Source organism: Python bivittatus, unplaced genomic scaffold, assembly GCF_059951505.1.
Source record: "Python bivittatus isolate LINGU-HERP-01145 unplaced genomic scaffold, Pbiv_v1 ctg000480_np1212, whole genome shotgun sequence".
Taxonomy (NCBI): domain Eukaryota; kingdom Metazoa; phylum Chordata; class Lepidosauria; order Squamata; family Pythonidae; genus Python; species Python bivittatus.
The window spans coordinates 22,316,479-22,340,014 of record NW_028277075.1 but is presented as its reverse complement, the minus strand read 5'-3'; the positions used below and the strand labels follow the sequence as shown (position 1 = coordinate 22,340,014).

Here is a 23,536-nt window from a genome sequence, read left to right as displayed (position 1 = left end):
TGTTTCAGGCATCATCTTAAGACAGTAGGCAATTGTCACTCACTGTTCTCTCAGTCTTTATGCAACACACACACACATACACCAGTGCAATATAAAAATTATATTACTACCTTGTAAGGATTATTAAAGTAATATATGCAAATTGCTTTGAACACTTAAAGTGCTCTTTATAAATGCTAAGTAAGTGTTATTAAATCTAAAGAGAGTAAAATAACCAGCTATTACATAAAAACTATTAAAAATCAGTCCTCCCACATGCATGTTAAATCTTAGTACCAGCCCAAACAAATCGGATATGTATCTAAAAAAATGGACATGGACTACAGTTGAATCTGCATCTGGAGTGGAACAGTACAAATAGTACATATGACTTTGTATCAGCCACAGGTACAGTATTGTTTTAGTATGCAGAAAGTTGTCTGCTATGATATTCTGTCCCAGTTTGATACAGTGAGTAGAAACAGCTACCGAAAATAGAGTGCAGTGTTCAAAGACATGGCTATTAGCTGTTAAGTCTTGATAGGAGAGGACTTTTACATTGAAGTAGTAAAAAAGAGATCTTGAACATCTGGGCACAGTAGTAGATTTTGCAACATCCTGCTGAAATGCATTGGAAGGTTCATTGGAAGTTGAATAACAATGGTTGATCTTGGTATCCAAACCAGATCAGGTCACTGGGTCAGATTGCCTACCATCTGTCACTGATTAGCATTCTGAAATGTATTTTTTCTGAGATCTGTGCGTAAAAGGCATGCACATAATGCAAGCTTTCCCACCATTGCTCAACGATTAAGTTGGCTTTTAAAGTGAGGCAAGATTAATTTGGTGGTAAATTACGCCAAGAAAATTACACAAAATTACACAAGAAAGTGGTGTTCCCTCCCCAATTTCTCAACTGTGTTTTAAAATTCTGTGAATGAAAACCAGAGCTGAAAGGGGAAGGGTGAATTGTAAATGATTTGTCAAACACAATTCAGAGAAAGGAACAGGAAGGGACTTTGAAAGGTGGCAGATTTGTAGGATAAATAACTCTTTCCAACTCGATGACTATTTTACTACAAAGATGTGAGGGGAGAGAGGATTTATCTACTGGTTTTATCCTAGACATATTGTTAAAGTTTGGGAATTGCTGTTGTAAGATTATTGCTTTACTTAGAGAGCCTCTAATGAAGTGAAATGAATCCACCGATGATGGACAAAAGAAAACTATTTTTCCTCTTTTATCGTGCCATCTGCACATTTATCAGCTGTTGGGAACAAAGTCAGCGACAGCTCAGGAGAGCATTCTAATATTTCCATCCCCTTGCCTTGTATTAGGCTAACGTCTATGCCAAAATGGTAGAAGATCCTAGACTGCTGCTCAGAATTGGGTCTCAAGTTTGGCTTTCTTTTTTGCATTTGTCATGCCCATCACAGAAAACATGTGATGAAATGGCATCATTCTGTGACCTTGCTTCCACTCGAACATAACATCCAATGCCATGGAGGAGGGTATCTTATAGAACAATGGTATTTTTTGAGGGATCTTATGAAGAATTTCTTACATTTAATACCAAGAAATCTTTTTCCTGCTTTGTTTATTGTCTCAGAAAAGGAACATGAACTTCAAAGGAGTTGGGAGTCAAATGATTACTGTATTAGGTTTAACATAAGTGGATATCAATAAAGTATCCTTTATCACAGACTTTTCCACATTATTTGAGTGAGAATTATTTGTTTATTTCAAATACTAATAAAGTGTTAGAACTTTTGCTACAAGTACCTTTGGTTTAAAGTTATGGCGAATTTCAAAACAGTGCTAAAGCAGCAACAAATGTTAAATGATAGACATAAAGATCTGTGAACCCTCCTGAATTGGTCCAGGATCTGTTCAGTTATTTGTTCATTTCATTAACAATATAGTTATGGCATTTTTGTGCTAAGAAGAACCAGGGCAATACACAAACAAAATCATGGCACATTAAAAACCAACCACAGAAATTTAAAACATTGAAATAACTAGTACAATAAAAGTAGTTTTTAAAAACTATTTTTAAAAAGTATCATGCTCTATTCAAAAAAATTAAAATGGAGGCATAGTTTATTGATTTTTATCCTCTTTATAAATAGGATTAAACTTCTGTGCCTCTGCCTGTTTTGTGCAGTGGCTTGTTCCCATATTCTTTCAGAAAATACTAAATACTGACGTAAAAGAAGCAAAACAATGTTGTCAGAATTACTTAACTTCAAGGTAATAGATGGTTGCTTGTTAATGCTTCAGTCTCTATATGAAATCGTGTGTGCATGAGTTCTTACACAGTTCATTTTAATAAAGATCTCTCGTGGCTTTGTTCACGCTGAAAGAATAAGGCACCCCTTGGCTGTTAGTCCTTCCCAACCTAGTGGGGAAGACTTTGTTAAACTCTGTGATCAAAGTGAATGTAGTTTTAATTTAGTGTGCATGCACTTGTTTTCAGTTGTCTGGATTGTATGTTGACTGCCAGTCCTTGGTTCAAGCGCTTGAAGAGTTGCCTCTGCATCTCAAACTCAATGTGGCTGCTGAACTGGTCCAGGTAATACACGTATTCCTCAAAAATACCTTAAGCCGTACTATAATGCAGCCTCATATTATTTTAATGTAACTACTTCAGCTCTGCAAGGGAGGAATGCTATTAAATAGCAGAATTGCCTATCAGCACTTCTTCAGCTTCATTGCTCTCTAAAGCAAAATGTTTCCCACATGCCAAGTGCATTTCGGTCAAGACTAGCATCCCCGAAGACTTGCTTGTTCTAGTTCTGTTGCTCCAGATTTTGACCTCCCCCACTCTTGTTTAGCAGCATCACAGGGAACATTTCTTTCTTGTTCTGACTGATCTGTACAGTAATCCTTGCTTTGATCTTGTCCATCACGCAGTGAATCTAGTTCAGCAGTGCAGCTGCTACACAGACCTATATAAAAAAAATTACTTTTGCCCAGAGTTTATAATTTCAGGTAGCAACATGAATATAAAATATCTTCTGTATGTGGGAAGAAAAAAAGCAAAATATTCAGGTAGACTGAAAAGAAATTATGTGAGTTAAGTGTAGCTGTTGGGTAAGCTTACAGTATGTCAGATGCTAAAAAAATAATTCTGGGTTAGATAGAAGGTAGCTATATGAGAACGAAAAACCATTTTGTTCTGAGGGATTGCCTAAAGCAACTCAGATATTGACATTGCTCATTTTTTTCCTGTTTCAGCTCAAAGTCATTTCTGCAACTGTAGCAGAGAAATTTGCATTTGTTTTGCAAGTCAAATTCCTTCCTGCACACACAATGGCAAGGCTGGATGTCATTCCTTTTCCTGCTGTTAATTCTTTAAAAAGCAGTGGCTGGCTTCTTTATCCACTGTTAGGGCACATTCTGTGCTGTAATGAAGTAACAGATTCTCCTACGGTGCCTGATTAGAGCCAGCAGGTCAATGAACTGCAGGCTGCGGGACATTACATTTCCTTCCCTTGTTTCTTGTTACTGAATGGACCAATTTGCTGTCCTTGGTTATCGTAAGCTGATCAGATCTTGGCAATGATAAAATAAAAGTTTGTATTGTTTAGCAGAATGAATACTTCCCATTTGGTTGGCATTATTTTTCCAGCTTCTTGAGGAATCAAATGAAATTGCAACAAAGTGGGAGGAAGGAACCTGTCTTTAACATTTGGATGTTCTAAGCCAGTGTTTCTCAACCATGGCAACTTTAAGATATGTGGACTTCAACTCCCAGAATTTCCCAGCCAGCCATGCTGGCTGGGGGATACTGGGAATTGAAGTCCACATATCTTAAAGTTGCTAAGGTTGAGAAACACTGTTCTAAGTTCTTCATTGGAAAAGGGCCAGGCAGGCTGTCGGTTCCAACAGTTCCTTTTGTCTGACCTCAGATGTATTTCAGGAGAAAGCACGAGGATAAAAAGTTTGCAGGAAGATCCTTGAAAATGTAAGAAAGAAAATTATGCAGATTATTAGTACAGCGTGTGTATCTTGATAAATAAAAGGCTGAAAGTGAAGCTTCTTAAAATATTTAAATATTGATCTTACTTTCTGGAGCAATATTCCTTTTTTTTTTAAATGATCTTCTATAGGTATGAGCTTATTTTCCATAGTTTTTAGATATGTATAAATGAATATTCACTGATTTTTTTTTCCTGTTAGAAGCTAAACTTCAAGTTGGGTTACTAAGTAGTTGTATTGCATCAACCATTGTTTAGAATGCTGTTTTTTATGATTGTAGGATGCAACACCAATCACACTTCCCCAGATTAAGCTGCAAAGTCATGATGTGCCCAAGAAAAGTGGTGATCTGTTACAACAGCAAAAGAGAGTTGTGTCACACTGTAATCCCATGGAAGAGTCTGCTGCTCTCTTGACTTTGCCAAATAAAGATGGATGTGGAATTTCTTCAGAGGTTCTTCAGAGAAGTCCTTCAAGTTTGCGTCAGGTAGCAGATCATTTGGATGAAGACCTTGATCTGCTCCTGAAATTAGATGCCCCTATTAATCCTGAAAACAATGTTGCTTTGGAAGTTGTAGCAGATGGCATAGCATCTGGGGATGATTTGAAAATGACTCTTGAAGAAAAGGGTAAGTATTAGGCATTTTTCCTCCTTTGTCTTTCTCCTAGTTATTATTATTTGGTTACTATTATTTTTTAATGTAATCAATGAGCTAGCTTTGCTTCCACAGACATTTTATGACATTACACTGAGCTGGATAATACATTGTTATCTCAGTCATGTATACTATATGTCATGTTCGCATATGGATCACCTTGCTTAATCTATCAAAAAACATGCCTCTTCTTTTCCATGCAGTGAACTATGATTGGCAAGATTATATATAGAAGCCTAGTGGGTGAACTTGGCTCTTTCCTGTTTGGAAAAGAAGATGGAGATCTTCCTTTACTGAAAATGGACCATAATAACCTGGCACAAAGGCTGGCTTATTCTAAAGCTATTTTTTAAAACAAGTTCTGAGTTCATAATTTATAGTCCATTTCAGAATGCATGCTAGGCTTAGACAGTAGGTACTACTTTAGAATGGAGCAATAAAACATTCAGGTTAGGGCCTTGTAGATGACTTGGCCATTCTTTATCAACTAAAACCACATTACCGCACCATGGGGATGAGCCTGTTTTTTCTAGTGATGAGTGAGCACCAGGTATTATATTCCATGGCTGAGGCTATGTTTCCCCCAGCATTCTTGTTACAAATCATTTTGCTCTAATCCATCACTATCCCAGAAATTATCTCTAGGCATCCTCTATTTGCACATGTTTTCTGAATTCTCCTTCTGGAAAAGATCATTTATCCCTTCTATCCGGTTACATGAGAATCTGTAGTTTCCCCTGTGTACCTGTTAGTATTGTTAGATGCTGTCAAGTCAGAGTCAACTCTTAGATCATCCTGGAGAAAATCTATGTGGTTGCTATCTTCAACCTGGCCTTTTAGGTCTCACAGTAGTGTATTCATTCCTGTTGTAATTGTGTCACTGTTATATAAATTAGATTACATTAATTAGGAAAATAAGAGGAATGGAAATGAGTACATTTAAAGCAGAAGGTTTTGATGCCACCATGATTTAAGTTCCACTGTAAGCTGGCTCCTGTGTGTGCTTAAATTGAACAGTTAAACATACCTCTTCACTGGGCACACATTTTTGAAGCCTTCCATATTTTAAAATCAGTACTGCAAAGATTACAGAATTGTATTATTGGAAAAACTTACTGTAGGATGTAGAGTGGGAATTGTGAGAATACAATGTGAGAATGAATGAAAAACAAGTATTCTGATTATGGTAAAAAATGAGCAGGTCATACTTTACAGTTGAAAGAGTAAAGATCTTATGTGACTCACTAATTTTATACCTTTTATCTAACCATATTCTGGCAAAAACAATCCAGAATAAATCCTGAGGAGTATGGTAGTTGGTAAAAGGTATAAAAATTTTATGTATAAAAAGGTATAAAAAATCTTTTAATGATTGATTTTGTATTTTTATGTTTCATGTAAAACAAAAAGCACGTAACAAAAACAAATATTATAATTTTCAGAAAGTATTTAGTACTTTTTCTTAAAAGTCGAGCTAAGGGTGAATTATGCTATTTTCCAATTTCACATTGTATGTTTAAGCTAAATATTCTAGATCATTCACACATCCAGAATTCCTTGTAAATGTTTTACTTTCACTATGGACATGCAAAAACATACATACATACATACAGTCGTGTGAAAAAGAAAGTACACCCTCTTTGAGTTCTATGGTTTTATGTATCAGGGCATAATAAAAATCATCTGGTCCTTAGCAGTTCTCAAAAGTAGGTAAATACAACCTCAGATGAACAACAACATATGACATATTACACCATGTCATCATTTATTTTACAAAAAGAAAGCCAAAATGGAGAAGCCATGTGTGAAAAACTAAGTACACCTTATGATTCAATAGCTTGTAGAACCACCTTTAGCAGCAATAACTTGAAGTAATCATTTTGTGTACAACTTTATCAGTCTTTCACATCGTTGTGGAGGAATTTTGGCCCACTCTTCTTTACAACATTGCTTCAATTAATTGAGGTTTGCAGGCATTTGTTTATGCACAGCTCTCTTGAGGTCCCACCACAGCATTTCAATCGGGTTGTGGTCTGGACTTTGACTGGGCCATTGCAACACCTTGATTCTTTTCTTTTTCAGCCATTCTGTTATAGATTCGCTGGTGTGCTTGGGATCATTGTCCTGTTGCATGGCCCAATGCCGGCCAAGCTTTAGCTATCGGACAGATGGCCTCACATTTGACTCTAGAATACTTTGGTATACAGAGGAGTTCATGGTCGACTCAATGACTGCAAGGTGCCCAGGTCCTGTGGCTGCAAAACAAGCCTAAATTATCACTCCTCCACCACCATGCTTGACAGTTGGTATGAGATGTTTGTGCTGATATGCTGTGTTTGGTTTTCACCAAAAGTGGCGCTGTGCATCATGGCCAAACACCTCCACTTTGGTCTCATCTGTCCAAAGGACAGTGTCCAGAAGTCTTGTGATTTGTTCAGATGCAATTTTGCAAACCTAAGCTGTGCTGCCATGTTCTTTTTAGAGAGAAGAGGCTTTCTCCTGGCAACCCTTCCAAACAAACCATACTTGTTCAGTCTTTTTCTAACTATACTGTCATGAACTTTAACATTTAACATGCTAACTGAGGCCTGTAGAGTCTGAGATGTTAACTCTTGGATTTGTTGCAATTTCTCTGAGCATTGCACAGTCTGACTTTGGGGTGAATTTGCTGGGATCTCCAATCCTGGGGAGATTGGCAGCTGTCTTGAATGTTTTCCACTTGTGAATAATCGTCCTCACTGTAGAATGATGGACTTTAAGTTGTTTGGAAATGGCCTTATAACCCTTCCCAGATTGATGGGCAGCAACAATTGCTTCTCTAAGATCATTGCTGATGTCTTTACTCTTTGGCATTGTGTTAACACACACCTCAATAGTCAAGACCAGCAAACTCCTAAAACTTCAGCTTTTATAGAGATAGTCACACTTGCTGACGATCAGTTGATCAAGGGCATTTGATTAGCAGCACCTGGCTACTACTTAGCCTCTTCATACCTATGGAAGCAGTAAGGATGTACTGTACTTAGTTTTTCACACATGGCTTCTCCATTTTGGCTTTCTTTTTGTAAAATAAATGATGACATGGTGTAATATGTCATGTGTTGTTGTTCATCTGAGGTTGTATTTACCTACTTTTGAGAACTGCTAAGGACTAGATGATTTTTATTATGTCCTTATACATAAAACTATAGAACTCAGAGAGGGTGTACTTTCTTTTTCACACGACTAAACATACATCCTGAGCTGGAATTCTTGCAGGAGTCTGATCTGGCCTGAGTCACTTAAATCTGAATTGACGCCCAGATCCAGAATAAGGTTAAGAGAAAGAAATTTCCATTCTCCCATAACTTTTTGTAGAAGTACAGATAGAGTCTTATTTTTTAGTACAGTGCAATAAAAATTACAGGAAACCTAGATTTTTGTGACAGTGAAGCATGCCAAATTTCATAAAAATCAGGGAAGGGATTTGGCAACATTTCTCAATCTTATTTACACACTTACACACCCACACACACAGTTGTGAGATTTACAGCAGTAATAGCAGCTTTAGTGTGAAATATCATTGCAGAATTTTAGACAAGTATGTTGAAGGGGGGCTGTGAAAAAAGAATTATTTGTAAAATAACTCCCTTGAATATCCCTTTTGTTGAAGTGACACTACAAGAAATTAATTCACTGGTCTCATGCATAAAATAAATCTGTCACTTGACCAGATAGCTAAACAGCTCACAAAATCATCAGACGGCGGCTTGAAACAAGAGACTAGATAATAATGAGAGGAGAACCAGCAGCAAGGTGGATGGACTCAGTTATGGTGGCAATGAGTGTGCCATTGGGAGACTTGAAAGAACAGGTTAGGGATAGATCATCATGGAGAAGATCTATCTATGCGGTTGCTAGGAGTCAAAAACGACTTGATGGCACCTAATCTAACAATCAGAAATATAGCAGAGCATTTGGTAAAATGAAAGCTGTCTCTCAAGTTATGTCTTTTTTCCTCATGGAGCTGTGACTAGGGCAACCAACGGTGGCATGATGACAAGGATTATTCTGATGTCAAGGCACAAAATCCAGCATTCTTTTTTTTTTTTCATTTTTTACAGTGTCATAAGCTTTTGTGTACTATAGCCCACCATCAGGCACAAAAGTGGAAAATTAAAGTTATCACCTAATGATTTTTTTATTATTGCTATTTTTTGTGTGTCTTGCAAGATTTTGGCATTAATCCTAGAAATCTTGGGGTTTTAGCATTTTTGTCCCAAATCTTTCATGGTTTCATGTAAAACACCTGAAATCAGGATTTGTGAGATTGTATAATCTCATGACATTTTTACCATTTTTAATTTTTTAAAAAACTTTTTTTTACTTAATGTTAGGATCCCACAGATATCATCTCGAACTGTCACATATGTCATGACGCTGACTCTGGCTTACCGGGTGATCTTTAAAATTTCTTAATGATAATATAGTAGTTCTCATGAAAGAGAAGGCTGGGAGTTGCAGTTCATGGAATGTTTTTCTGATCGCTTTGATATAAAGCTGCTATTTTAACCTAGAAACATTATAGAGCTACTAGATCAGACCAGAGGCAACCTTAGTCCAGCATTTAACTAATGACAGCAGCCAAACAGATGCTTTGAGAACAGTATTACCTTTCCTATTGGATAGGCTGTATGTGCAACACATTCCTTTTGTGCCATTTTGTGAACCAGAGTTCAGAGATGTGCACTGTTGGGTGAGTGCATCCAAGCAGTATATAGCCTGCTAAAACACTTAATTTGAGGTGAAAATAATTTTACAGTATTAATAAATGCCCATGAAGCTAAAATAAAGTATAGTAAATGCATTCTTGCCTACCTTGCCTTGTTTAGTGGGCCTGAGTCAGTGCTGTGTTTCTCAATCTTAGCAACATTAAGATGTGTGGACTTGAATTCCCAGAATTCCCCAGCCAGCATGGCTGGCTAAGGAATTCTGGGAATTGAAGTCGACACATCTTAATGTTACCAAGGTTGAGAAGTACTGGTCTTGTGGATCAGAGACTTCAGAGAAAAATGTTTAACGTACTTCATAATTTTTCCTGCAATTCTTAGCATTTGCCCAGGCACAAAAAACTCTCTCCAGATCATACAGTCCCCCATCAGTTTAATGATTCGTAAGAGAGAGTTAAGCATAACCAAGTAATCTAGCTGTAACCTATTCCATAATTTGTTTTCTAGAGTGTTCATTAAGTTGGAATCACTCTTACAGTCTGCCCTGGGTGCTAGGAATACAGGTAGTCCCCAGTTTAAGAACAAGTTCGGTTCCCAAGATCTGTCCTTAAGTCAAATTTGTATGTAAGCCCGAACAGTATTATTGTATATTGCTGTATAAGTAGTATTGTGTAATTAACTCGAACCATTGTGTATTTAACTCAAATTTTGCTATAACAGGTTCCATTCTTAATTATGGGTCATCCTTAAACCAGGTGTTCTTAGCCCGGGGACTACCTGTATTCACCAACTGTACCAGATTATGAGATGGTTGATTCTGATATGCAGATGTCACCAAATCCAGATAACGTGATACTAATTTTCTTTTGATTTTTTTTTTCTACTCCAAACTTTTAAATCATAGTACTTATTGACTGTAATGGTATTTTCAGCAAGAAAGTCTTTGTATTTGAAACATAAGAAATCGATCTGCTTAATGTCAAATCTGAAATCACACTGTGCTGCTGCTGTGTAGTCAAAAGCAGACCCATTTTGACTTCATTCTCTGGAAACCTGTCTGGCAGGTGGGCACACCAGATATTTATGAAAATAAGTATGGAATAAGTATCCAGTTGATTATTTTCTTGCAAGCTCACATATAGAAGAATCTTAACTTTATCACTCCATGAAAATGAATCACCAAAATATTGTCCTCTGATTCAATTTACTGTGTGCCAGAGGAAATGTTTCAAGAAGTACCAGGCTGCATTTCTGAAACAGCATTAATCATGAAGCAGCTCTGACAAAACATCAAGACTTTTAACTTTTTAGGTGTTTGTAGCAGTTTTTAGAAACTGGATGGTGATCTTTATCTTGCTCAAAGTATTCCAAAGTAAGATTATAGTTGTCTAAATATTTCAAATAGTTGTTCACATCTAGCACACAATTGAGAGGTCTGAAAATCATTGATTCACATTCAGAAGCATTCATTACTTGAAATCTGTTTTTGTCTGCGTGTGTGTGTGTGTGTGTGTGTGTGTGTGTGTGTACAAGACCAACAGAAAACAGTGCAGATAGTTCTCAGAGTTTCAGTGACTTCTATCAGTTTTACCTCTTTCCATGCATCAGAAATCCTCAAGTCTTCATGGTACAAGTATAATGTTCCCGAATTTAGTTGTGTTGCTATACCATTGAGTTTGCTCAACATCGCACAGAGTTAGATGAGAATGATACCATCAAGCTTGTGTCAAGTTTGTGTTTTTTATAATACTACCCTATTGTGGGGGAAATGGGTGGGAGAAATCCAATAAATAAATAAAATAAAAATAAATAAAAACTCTGTGATTGCAGAAACTGTTGCAATAACATCACAGCCTTGCAGATGTAATATTCCACCAAGCAGTCAGCTTCACTGAGTGACTCTTCATTCTGAGAAAGGGAGGAAACTTTCTCCCTAACCGCTTCCTTCATGCCATTAATCTTATATAGCTCAATTTGTATACCTTTTTTTTTAAGCTAAAAAATCCCAAATGTTGTATCCTTTTCTTGTAAAGAAATTGTTGAAGCCACTGATAATTTGGGTTACAGGTAGTCCTCACTTACTGATAATAATTGGGACTGGGAACTCTGTCGATAAGCAGGCGTGACGTTACGCGACCACGCTGACTTACAATGGCAGTTCTGGCAGTCCCAGTTGCCACCATTAGACGAATCACATGTGGTTACAGTATCCTATGGTCATGTGATCACTGTTTGCAACCTACTGCTAGCTTCCCCATTGATTTTACTTGTTGGAAGCCAGCAGTGAAAGTCACAAATGGTGATTGCATGACCGCGGAATGCTGAATGTCCTAATTATGAGCCGGTCACCAAGCATCCAAATCATGATTATGTAACTGTGGGGATGCTGCAGTGCCACAACTAGAAGGACCAGTCATAAGTTCCCTTCGTTCAGTGCTGTCATAACTTCAGTCACCAAACAAGTGGATGTTAAACAAGGACTACCTGTACCTTCTTCTGCACTGCTTTGCCCATGCTTCACATTTGGTATGTGGATCTTTAACATGACCATGGAAAGATCCATGATAGATTTTGAAGCTTAACTTCAGAACTTAGTGATAATAGAACAAAAATTCTGCAATTCTTCTTTAATATTCTTATCAAGTGGAAAAGCAATGGAGATGGAAAAGCATAGTCAATCTAAATAGAATGAATCAGTTTGTAAGCTACTGCAGGTTCTAAATGTGTCCAAAAGGTAGGCATGATATGCTTTCAGGGCAAGGCTTATCTACTGTTCCAATCCCTGTAGCTCATAGGAAATTACTCTAATTCAAATGTTAGAAGGCATGTTTCCAATATATGGTGTTACAGTTTGGTATATCATAAACACATGAATATTCACAGAAATCATTAAAGTGGTAGTAACTTCCTATAGAAACAGCATGATCACTTATACCTTTGCCGGGATTATCTTTTCATTTGCTCAAATGGGGTAATTTTGACATTCAGATGACCCTCTATTGCCTATCTCAGTATAGCATTCTAGTGATCTTAGGTAGGAGCAAAACTGTTCTCCATCTGAGTGCCATGTGAGCAGTCCAGTAGATGGTCCTGTGGCCCATCCCTCTCCAGCAGCAAATGGGTCACCTTAGAAAGGGCCACTGGACAGTTATCTGCAAATGCAATAAAAGCATAAAATTAACTACATTTTGCCACCCTTATTGCCACATAGAGGCCCTCACATGTGTTCAGTTGGATTTACTCTTTGTTTTCTTCTACTGGCCCCTAAGCATCTCTTCTTTTGTTTCATCTCCTGAGCGCCAAGAAAACCAAGAAACCCCCTGGGATCAGCAAACAGAACTGCCACCCGTCCTCCATTCCAAACACAGGTTTTCCTCTCAGAAAAGAGAGATTATGCCAAAAGTTGGCCTCCCTTTGAACTTCTTAGATATATTTTCATTCAGTGTGCTGTCTTGGAAAATAGCTTGTCTTATGGCATCACCTAAGGAGTCTCAGAATAGGGCTCTTTCCAGAAGAAGGTGTGCACTTTTAACATTGATTCAGTAGCTTTGAGATCTGATCCTAACTTTATTCCAAAAGTTAATTCACCATTTCATCTAGATCAGGAAGTGGGAAAATTCTACTTCAAGAGGTCCAAATGTTGCAAGGATTAAAGGAGACTCAGCTGATCTGTGGAAATGAATGGAGAAGAACAAAGCCCAGGGAAATGAAACACTGAGGAGCCAATCAGGAGAGTGTGTTTGGCCTCTACAGTGGACTTTTACAAGAAAGGAGAGGATACATCATTTTGCTTTAGGCTTTGGTAGTTCCCATCTTCAGATTTGGGAGGAAGCCAGGTAAAAGGAAAGCCCAAGCCAGCAGCAACAAGGATGGAGCTATTAATTTGGACAGCAAGCTAAGACCTATAATCCTAGTTGTGGTATAGATGATATTTTATTTTATGGATTGAGATCTGGGCTTCAAAGGATAGTCTGGAGGCAGGATTTTCCAAACCCAAAGAACAGAAATGTGTGTGTAGATTTTAAAAATTGGCAGAAGCCACATTATCTTAAAGGGATACATATGTTTACTTCTCTCCACTTTCTTTCTGCTGAACTTGCAATGGCTGTTCAGTTGAAATTTGGAAATGGCATTTTAAGGGAATAGGGTAGCCCATTTTTAAACTTTATATATCCTCCCTCCCCTCCCTCCCTCCCTCCCTCCCTCTCTCTGGATGTGAAGGAAGCCTCAATACAGTTTGACCATGATTATAACTAAGCCCCATCACCATTAGTGTGAAATATAGATTCTTTAATAATTGCTTTACATGTTTCTCCAAATGTGTTCCTTGGACAGGATGGAGATTTTTTTTAGCGAAGACAACAGGCCTACTTTCCATGTAATTTTATATTATACCAAACCTTGGCCTTTCTGCTTTATCAATGGCCTATCAAGCTATGGATTCTTGATCATCTGAGAGACAATTCTTGTAGTAGATTCTCTATCTTAAAATGTATGAATGAGAAGTTAGACCACCTGTGACCTCTTTACAGAGCCAGTAGTTTTTGCAGCTTGTTATTAATTGGGTGAGGCTTTCTTTGGTTACTGTTAATGGAGGCATACTTCCACCCATTTTCTTTCTGAAAAAATCTTCATTTTGCAGAGATTAGATAGTGGCACTTTTTCGTAGTTGGCTCTCAGGATATTTATCATTTCCCTTGCCTTTTCTTTCCAGAAAGTAATTGTTTAATTTCTGGCTTTTCTTTTGACAGATCATTTAGAACCAGATAGAACTGAAGAAATTTGCTCAACTTCTCAACTACAAGAAGTTACAACCAAAAATATTACTGAAGAAGAACTGGAGGACTGGTTAGATAGCATGATCTCCTAAAACCTATGTTTTGTTTATCATAACAATAAATAAATAAATAAATACAAGTATGTGAAAATAATTTAAGATGACAATTCCTAATTGTAAAATATGTTTACAAATATTTAATCAGGGTGACTGCCTAGTCTTGAAGCTTAATAATGCTACTTGTGTATTTGCAGTTCTCTGGATTTCATTAGCTAAAGAAATTTAACAATATTAATTTGAAGTTTTTATAGAGCATAATAAAAGGAAACCTAAGTTGCAAATGTATAAAAGGCTCGTTAGATTCTGTGCGATAAACAAATAAAATAAATTTCGCTTGCAGGTACAATTGTGAGTTATGTTTTGGTATGACATCAATAACACAATGAAATATAACATTCAGTTTTGTTTTGCAAATTCTTTATTGCAGTAGGTATTTTTATTTGAAGAAAAATGCATTAACATTACAACTAATCACTAGTTTAATTCTGCACAGTTGTGAGACAGTTTTTTTTAACCAGCTGCATGTAGTAAGCAGTTTTGTAACAAGTATATGACTAAATTTCAAGTATCTCATACGGTAAGACTGGAAAGCAACACAGTCAAATAACAAAAATGTCAATCTAAAAGACTAACATTTTAAAAAAAGTACTTTGCATAGCTAAATCTGGAAAGAGTTAAGGCACTTAATTAGATTTTAGAATAAAGTATTTGAAAATTTTAAGCACTGAATAGTTAAAAACGTTCTATCTATATTGTTACACTAAGAAATGGCACAGGGAAAAACAAGGCTGATTGAAATATTGAGTTCACCATATGAGTCCATGATTAAGTCATTGTCACCTGACATTCAAAGTCTTCAATTGCAAAACTATGATATAGCCCTTTCAACTACATTATTTCCTATATCCTAAAGGACTGATTAAAAACAAGTAATGATTCCTGAATTAACGTACTGAACTGAAATGTTTAAACATTACTTTTTGCTCTGCCTCACTTAAAAACAAACAAACTGAAATCCAAATAATGCAGAGCCTGTTTCTGCCAGGTACAAAAAGCTAATCTAGATCAATTCAAAACTGAACAAACTTGTTTATTTACTTAGAGGTCAAACATAAGCAATAGGTATATTATGCCACTAATCTGTAAGAATTTTATTTTTGTTTACATTGAATGTAGTAACTTTGTTGGTATTTTTATCCAAGCTGATCTTCATACTGTTTACGGAAGCAGTCTCCAGCTGGGAAGAAATCCCAACATCTTTCTTGGTACATTTTCCATACATATGACTCCTAAAAATACAGGACACATATTTTTCAAAAGATTTATTACAGAAAAGAAATATTTTTGTACAGTAAGTCATATTTTTCGCTCAGATTAACGAATGGACATTTTCCCTATTAGAAACATCAAGTGGGAATTATATACTACCTGAAAATAGCAAGCAATCTTTCTGTTGGTGAACCTGTCTGGTCAATTAATAGTTCAGTTATTAATCTTAGAGGATATATTTTTGTTATATGTTACAACATTACTATCATTTGCTAAAAAAGTAGTGATAACTTCAGATAAATGCATTTCACATCTAGATATAGGCTGGCAGCCAACCTGCTTTAATATGAGGTGACAGAACAACATTTTCTTTACAAAATAATAAACCTATAATAACAGTTCATAAACAGTTGTTAGAATATGCTAAATTAAATGTTCAGGAGAAGGCATAGAATAAAGAACTGCAGTATCCAGTACATGAATGTCAATTGAAGACTGTTTAAACATCTACGTGCCATATGTTTATAGATTAAAATTATAATTAATTTGCTTCTGGATAAAGAAATGGAGGACTGAAGACGGCTCCACAAAAAATGGAGCCAATGACTGCAGCAAAGAATGAAGAGCCGGTGAGTAGACTGGCTCTTTGAACCTCTCTGGACAAAGAGAGGACAGGAGATTGTCCACATGTGCTTCGAACAATTGCTCCTTGAGAAGAGACCACAAGACAGTGGTCCCCAGCAGGTTTTGAGTGCTGCAAGACTGTGGGAATAACCATCTTGCTCGCACCTCCAGTTGGCGCCTTTTAAAGGATATTAAGTTCACAAACTTCTAATCACGTTGGGAAATTGTTAACTACTTTTAAGCTATTAGAGAGTTTTGGATCCACAAGTCTGAAAATGCCAGGTGAGTTTGTCTTCAATCCTTAATGAAAGAAAATTTTAATCTTAAGAATTTTTAAAAATTGAAATAAGCAGCAAAAAGCTAAAGACTTTGAACTTAGAAAGTAATAAATTAAGGGTCCAGATAAATTTGGAATAAGATTTTGGAATTAGTTATAAAGACTCCTTCCCATGGGAAAGAGATTTGTTTGGACTTCTGCAAGATAAAATAAAAATAAGTATTTTTAAAAGTTGGACATTAGAGGGAACTAAAGATTTTAGCTAAAGGAGAAAAATACACAAGCCTCATTAACAGAGACTTATAAAATGACACAAAACATAATAACATTGAAAATACTGAAGGACGCTTTTGAAAAATTGAATCAGAAGTTAATATCAACAATGTCAATAGCGATGTTTGCTTCTATGGATATACTGTATCCAAAAGATGTTACAGAAGAAATGGCAGATGAGGAACAAGTTTTATTGGACAAGACAGAGATGGCATGAAAAGTGGATCTACAAATAACAGGCTACAAGAATGATGGAAAAATCATCTCACTGGACATACAAAAGAAACCAGTTGATGTTTTAAAAATCAAAAGGGAAATACAAATAATAAACTAAGAGTGGCCTGGATAATTTTTTATATTGGATTTACAAAAGAAACTTGTTAAATCTTTGAAGAATGTTGTGAGAAGGGACAAAGAAGAAATGAAAAGAAATCAAATTCTATGACATTAGTTGAATGGACTAAAGATTAAGACTGTTAGAAGTAAAAGGAAGGAATATAAAGTTGGTTTATTTGATTAAGGTTAAAATAAGATATGTTGTTATTTCTGATAACCCTTAATGGATTTTCTGCTGAAACTAGGACTGAAAAGATGATGCTTTATGGATTTGTCTATAGATAAGAGATGGGATATGGGATGAAGACATCATTGGTTGTAAACTAAGAGGGTGAAGAGTTACAAAAATTGTTTATACTTGTCATGCAGGTTGGAACTCACTTCTTTATATATTTCTTTTATCTTGCTTTACTTTATTACTTTTTTTCTTTCTATTGTCTAAGTTTTTTCTCCTTTTGCACTTTTCACTTTCTATTTTTCTTTCTTTTTTAGTTTATTAGATTTTACTATTGTAATTAAAATCCTTAATAAAAGTTTTATATATATACAGTGGGGCAAAAAAGTATTTAGTCAGCCACCAATTGTGCAAGTTCTCCCACTTAAAAAGATGAGAGAGGCCTGTAATTTTCATCATAGGTATACCTCACCTATGAGAGACAAAATGGGGGAAAAAATCCAGAAAATCACATTGTCTGATTTGTAAAGAATTTATTTGCAAATCATGGTGGAAAATAAGTATTTGGTCACCTACAAACAAGCAAGATCTCTGGCTCTCTCAGACCTGTAACTACTTCTTTAAGAGGCTCCTCTGTCTTCCACTCGTTACCTGTAGTAATGGCACCTGTTTGACCTTGTTATCAGTATAAAAGACACCTGTCCACAACCTCAAACAGTCACACTCCAAACTCCACTGTGGTCAAGACCAAGGAGCTGTTGAAGGACACCAGAAACAAAATTGTAGACCTGTACCAGGCTGGGAACACTGGATCTGCAATAGGCAAGCAGCTTGGTGTGAAGAAATCAACTGTGGGAGCAATAATTAGAAAGTGGAAGACATACAAGACCACTGATAATCTCCCTTGATCTGGGGCTCCATGCAAGATCTCACCCCGTGGGGTCAAAATGATCACAAGAACTGTGAGCAAAAATCCCAGAACCACATGGGGGGACCCAGTGAATGACCTGCAGAGAGCTGGGACCAAAGTAACAAAGGCTACCATCATTAACACACTACGCTGCCAGGGAATCAAATCCTGCAGTGCCAGACGTGTCCCCCTGCTTAAGCCAGTACATGTCTGGGCCTGTCTGAAGTTTGCTAGAGAGCATTTGGATGATCCAGAAGAGGATTGGGAGAATGTCATATGGTCAGATGAAACCAAAGTAGAACGTTTTGGTCTAAACTCAACTTGTCGTGTTTGGAGGAGAGAGAATGCTGAGTTGCATCCAAAGAACACCATACCTACTGTGAAGCATGGGGGTGGAAACATCATGCTTTGGGGCTGTTTTTCTGCAAAGGGACCAGGACGACTGATCTGTGTAAAGGAAAGAATGAATGGGGCCATGTATCATGAGATTTTGAGTGAACACCTCCTTCCATCAGCAAGGGCATTGAAGATGAAACATGGCTGGGTCTTTCAGCATGACAATGATCCCAAACACACCGCCCGGGCAACGAAGGAGTGGCTTCGTAAGAAGCATTTCAAGGTCCTGGAGTGGCCTAGCCAGTCTCCAGATCTCAACCCCATGGAAAACCTTTGGAGGGAGTTGAAAGTCCATGTTGCCCAGCGACAGCCCCAAAACATCACTGCTCTAGAGGAGATCTGCATGGAGGAATGGGCCAAAATACCAGCAACAGTGTGTGAAAACCTTGTGAAGACTTACAGAAAACGTTTGACCTCTGTCATTGCCAACAAAGGATATATAACAAAGTATTGAGATGAACTTTTGATATTGACCAAATACTTATTTTCCACCATGATTTGCAAATAGATTCTTTAAAAATCAGACAATATGATTTTCTGGATTTTTTCTCCCATTTTGTCTCTCATAGTTGAGGTATACCTATGATGAAAATTACAGGCCTCTCTCATCTTTTTAAGTGGGAGAACTTGCACAATTGGTGGCTGACTAAATACTTTTTTGCCCCACTGTATACACACACATACACACATTGTAATTCATTTGATGTTATTTTATGTATATTGCCCACCTGGCTATCTTTTCAGGAAGAAATTGATGGATGCACCTAATTTATGGAGTTGTGCTCAAAATGCTACATTTATTTAAACAATATGCTCTTGTACCATAGAGGTTCCTTTTTGGGGGGGGGTACTTTGCATGCTAGTTTTGTTATGTAAGATACATTTGTTTCTGTAGGTACTCATCATCTTTCCAATTATATTCCAATGTTTTGGGAATTAATAGGAGGACAACAGAAATAAATATGTCATTATTTTATGATTACAAACCAATAGAAGGTGGAAAGACACCTATTCTTTATTAGTTCTAAAGTTACCTGTCCTACTATATTTGAACATTTACTTTATCACTGGTGGTCCCAAATGGAGTACTTTTGAAACTGCATATATTAGTCTATGTATTTTTTTTTCTTGCTAAGTCAACTGACTTTAATGTTAATCATTTAACTGTATGATGTGACATTAGTATATGTATAAGAGAATGTTGATTAAAATATAAAGTATGTTTTGTGAAATGTTTTCTTTTCCTTCTTTCACTTACACATTTATAAAATGAATAATCAATTAATGCTTTACCTGCCCAGTGTGCTCAGTTTCATCCTTATTAATGAGATACATCAAAAAGAACCTGGAAAAAGAATATGAAACTACACATGATGTTTTTGTGGTATCTATAATTCTTTCAGTGTAAAAAAATGTGAAACAATAGCTTTTAAAAATGTTTCATTATTCATTTCATAGGGCCTTAGAAGTAGTTGAATGCTGATATTAGAGTAGTGAAATATTTTACATTTGTAAAATTGCTTGGTGTATGTAAAAATCTCTGCTTGTGAATTCCCAGTCCAAAAAAGTAGACATCCTCATCAAGAAAGCATTTAGAAAAAAAATAAACCAACAAAAAGACTAGTAAAAAAAACTAATGTGAAGCTGCTGATGCTAGTACCTGTTCAGTTATTCACAATATTTTGTTTGTGACTGATTCTGTGTTTTTTCTTTCATGAACAATTTTTTTAAAAAGTACCTTATATTTTACATTTGCATTTCAAGGAAGAAGTATGACAGGCCCCTATGCCAAATGGTTCTGAGGCAAAATTTGCCTTGGAGAAGTATTAATTTTCCTGCTGCCAAAACCTCTGATGGCTCATACTGTTATCTTTCCAAAGATGATGTCTCTCCTCTTTGATAAAGTTGATGAGTGTTACTGTACATTTAGAGCAGTGTTTCTCAAACTTGGTAACTTTAAGAGGTGTGGATTTCAACTTCCAGAATTCCCCAGCCAGCATGGTTGAAATCCACACCTCTTAAAGTTGACAAGTTTGAGAAATACTGGTCTAGAGATTGACAGAGCACTCCTGTTCTGGAGTCCGTCCTTCTCCAAAGCTTGCCAGCTTGCTCTGAGCAGGCATGAGGTGGGAACAATGGTTGGGATTTTTGTTCATTTGTTTGTTTTCCTTCGGTGACCCTGAAACTGACTCTGGCTATAGTTTCAGGGTCTACTGCTAGTTCCCCTCTGATAAGCTCTGTTTGGTACCCCCACCAGCAGACCCATGCAGTGGAATTGTGAGAAAGGTACAGCTTTAGCTGTCATATGGGATCACTAGCAGCTCCATAACCAACACTGACAGACCCCTGAGTCTGGGGGTACAGGAGTGTAACACACTGATTTGGGAGTAAGACTCATGGAGCTCCCTTCTGGGTAGATATTCCTAGCATTGTGCTGTGAGCCTGGACTAACCCGATAATACCGCTAAGAATCATTTCTAAAGAAATGTGCATTAATAAAGCAGAACATGCATTTACTTACAAGTAGTTGGCCAAATTGTGCTCTTGTAAAGTATGCATTTCAAAGCCATGTGGAGTCGTATCAAAATAATCATTACCAATTCCACAAATAAAACATTTGGTCTAGAAATCAAATAAAAATATTAGCAAAATAATTCATACATTATGATTTAATCTAGTCTTACAATTTGTTACAATGTTTTTTCTCTTAATTTACTGAAAAACCAACTCAATACAATCATGTTCTTACCTCCATATCTTCTTTGACCTGCTCTTGCTGATCTCTCAGTTCACCAAAGGCATCAATAATAAGACCTGTTATTTGAAAGAATATTGTATACAGTTGTGATGTCAAAAGGGATACTGTACTGCTAGAACAGGCACAGAAAAGAGTAAAATTTTTAGCAGGAGCTTAAGCAACTCTCCCTCTCCCCCTGCTCCAAAAAAGGGAGAAGAGCTTAGAAGGCAAATTAAAGGATGACAATAGAGGCATATAAATTTATTTTTGGCATGGCAGCATGTGTAGGGAAAACTATTCATTCCTTCTTCCTATATTAGAATTCAAGTTTATCAATGAAGCCTAAATGCAGAGAGATTAAAGTCTGACAAAAGGAAGTGCTCGACACAGTGCATAGTTAAACTCTGGAAATTGCTGTCAAGAGGGGCTGTGATACACAAATGTGTATGAATTTTTTTAAAGGCTTGCAGTACAAAGCATTAGTAAACTCCAGGAACCTTAACAATAACAAACCTTGAATGATGGCCAGTAGGATAACGATGACAAAGAAGAAAAATGTGATATCAAAAACAATTCGATATATTTCATAAGGGTCTCCTGCAGGGTCTTCAATTTCATCTCCTATGCCGCCACCTGCTCGTACCCCGACATACATATGGAACAAGTAACACTAAAAGGAAGAATTTACTACAGTTCATGAAAAAAATCAAACTACTTTGAAACATTTTTAAGGTCATTACTTATATCATATTTTAGAACATGGAATTAATCTCATAATATTTAAAATATGCTGCAGAAATGCTAAGACTAAAATTCACTACCCTTGCCTTATACTGCATGCATTTATTTCAAGCTTGCACATGAAAAATTCCAGTTGTTATGCTAAATTTTGAAATACTATTAGGGTTACTGCAGAAGAGAATATTGTCTATCTTTTGCAGTTAATCCAACTACACATTTGTAATCAAATCTAATTTTAGCTTCTTTCAGTGGAATTGCTTCCTTGCTACCTTATGCTACCTGATGTTTTAATAACCTGCTTTTAACTGAGAAAGTATATTGTATTTATATTTGTTCTTAATTAATTTTATTCTTAATTTTTTTCTGGAAAAATAGATGACTAAAGTAGAATTTAAAAGTCAAAGCTTAGTTTTCTTATGTATTGCAGGGCAATTTTGGTTTTCTTATATATTTCTGGTCCTGAGTATATAATCAGTTACCAGTCGAGTACTAGGGGACACTCCTGTGTATGCATGCCCACACAAACTTTTATGTGTGCAACAAAGACATATACACAGATCCCTGTCCTCTACACCCTTAACATACTCTGCTTTTCTCACCCTGTGGATAACTTCTCACACTGTCCCACTCACATACCTATATATGCATTTAATGTACATATAAATATTTTATATATATATATATATATATATATATATATATATATATATATATATATATTTAAATATATCCAGCAGGAAACCCTTCTCTGCTGTTGCCCCCCAACCCCGTTTGGAATATTCTCCTCCTGGCTTTCCAGAAAGAGTTAAAGACCTGGCTCTGCCAGCTTGTGTGGGGTGACAAGCATCTTACCCAATCCTGGGGCTGGCTGGTGCCTTGATGACGCTCCCCAAGCTCCTGCCAATTTAACATCTATTTTTGGATTTTATTTATTTTCTATTTATTCAGGATAATTATACACTGTAGTTTAATTAATTTAAATACTTTGTAAACCGCCCAGAGTCGTTTTAATGAGATGGACAGTGACAAATTTGATACATAAATAAATAAAAATAAATATCTGAAAAAACTATATTAGGTAAGGTAACTAAAATGTTTATTGAAAGAAAGATGAAATGAAACCTAAAAATTAAGACAGCTGATGAACTATGCACCGCTCAAAGCAGTCTATGAGATTTAAGTTGTTCTAACTTCAAGGTATATTATTATTTGGCTCTTTCACCCAGAGAAAGAAAAAAGTCACTGAAGCCATGGATGGAAATACTCTTCAAACTGTTTTGACCAAGCCTTACCTAAGTAGTTTAGATAGATAGGTCAAAAACAACAACAGCAAAGGAAGTCTGGAATGAACCTTGCTTGGTTGCCACTGGGCTGTTCTAAGGAAAGGTCCTATCCCAATGGGATATCCCCAGGAGTCATAGTGCATGCTAAGGGGCACAGCAAAAATCAGGAACAGACAGGTTTTCAGGGAATGGGCTTCAAGAAAGTATTATGTTTAAATCATTAATAATGTTATTTGTATAATGTAGCCTTACAACGGTCTTCAGTTAATAAATGTTTTAGATTCTGATTAATTGAAATATTGTAGCACCAAGGGTTATAATTACAATTTTACTACCCAGACTACATTCTAAT

The 23,536-nt window shown here is 36.4% G+C and overlaps 2 protein-coding genes across 3 annotated transcripts in view; one reads left to right on the top strand and one right to left on the bottom strand.

The window, feature by feature from the left end:
• Positions 1-14,509, top strand: part of AVEN (apoptosis and caspase activation inhibitor) — a 122,217-nt gene extending 107,708 nt beyond the window's left edge. Inside the window, exons 4-6 of one of the 2 annotated variants that reach the window (XM_088145433.1) lie at positions 2,457-2,552; positions 4,242-4,590; positions 14,078-14,509. In XM_088145433.1, coding sequence (XP_088001559.1) covers positions 2,457-2,552; positions 4,242-4,590; positions 14,078-14,196 — 564 coding nt within the window. In that variant the 3' untranslated portion in view covers positions 14,197-14,509. The remainder of the gene's footprint in view (positions 1-2,456; positions 2,553-4,241; positions 4,591-14,077) is intronic. The other variant, XM_088145434.1, reaches the window with a different exon arrangement.
• Positions 14,510-15,356: 847 nt separating this feature from the next.
• RYR3 (ryanodine receptor 3) overlaps positions 15,357-23,536 on the bottom strand; it is a 256,028-nt gene continuing 247,848 nt past the window's right edge. Inside the window, exons 100-104 of the mRNA XM_088145058.1 lie at positions 21,674-21,830; positions 21,173-21,237; positions 20,945-21,045; positions 19,717-19,768; positions 15,357-15,452 (exon numbers count right to left, since the gene is read on the bottom strand). Coding sequence (XP_088001184.1) covers positions 15,357-15,452; positions 19,717-19,768; positions 20,945-21,045; positions 21,173-21,237; positions 21,674-21,830 — 471 coding nt within the window. The remainder of the gene's footprint in view (positions 15,453-19,716; positions 19,769-20,944; positions 21,046-21,172; positions 21,238-21,673; positions 21,831-23,536) is intronic.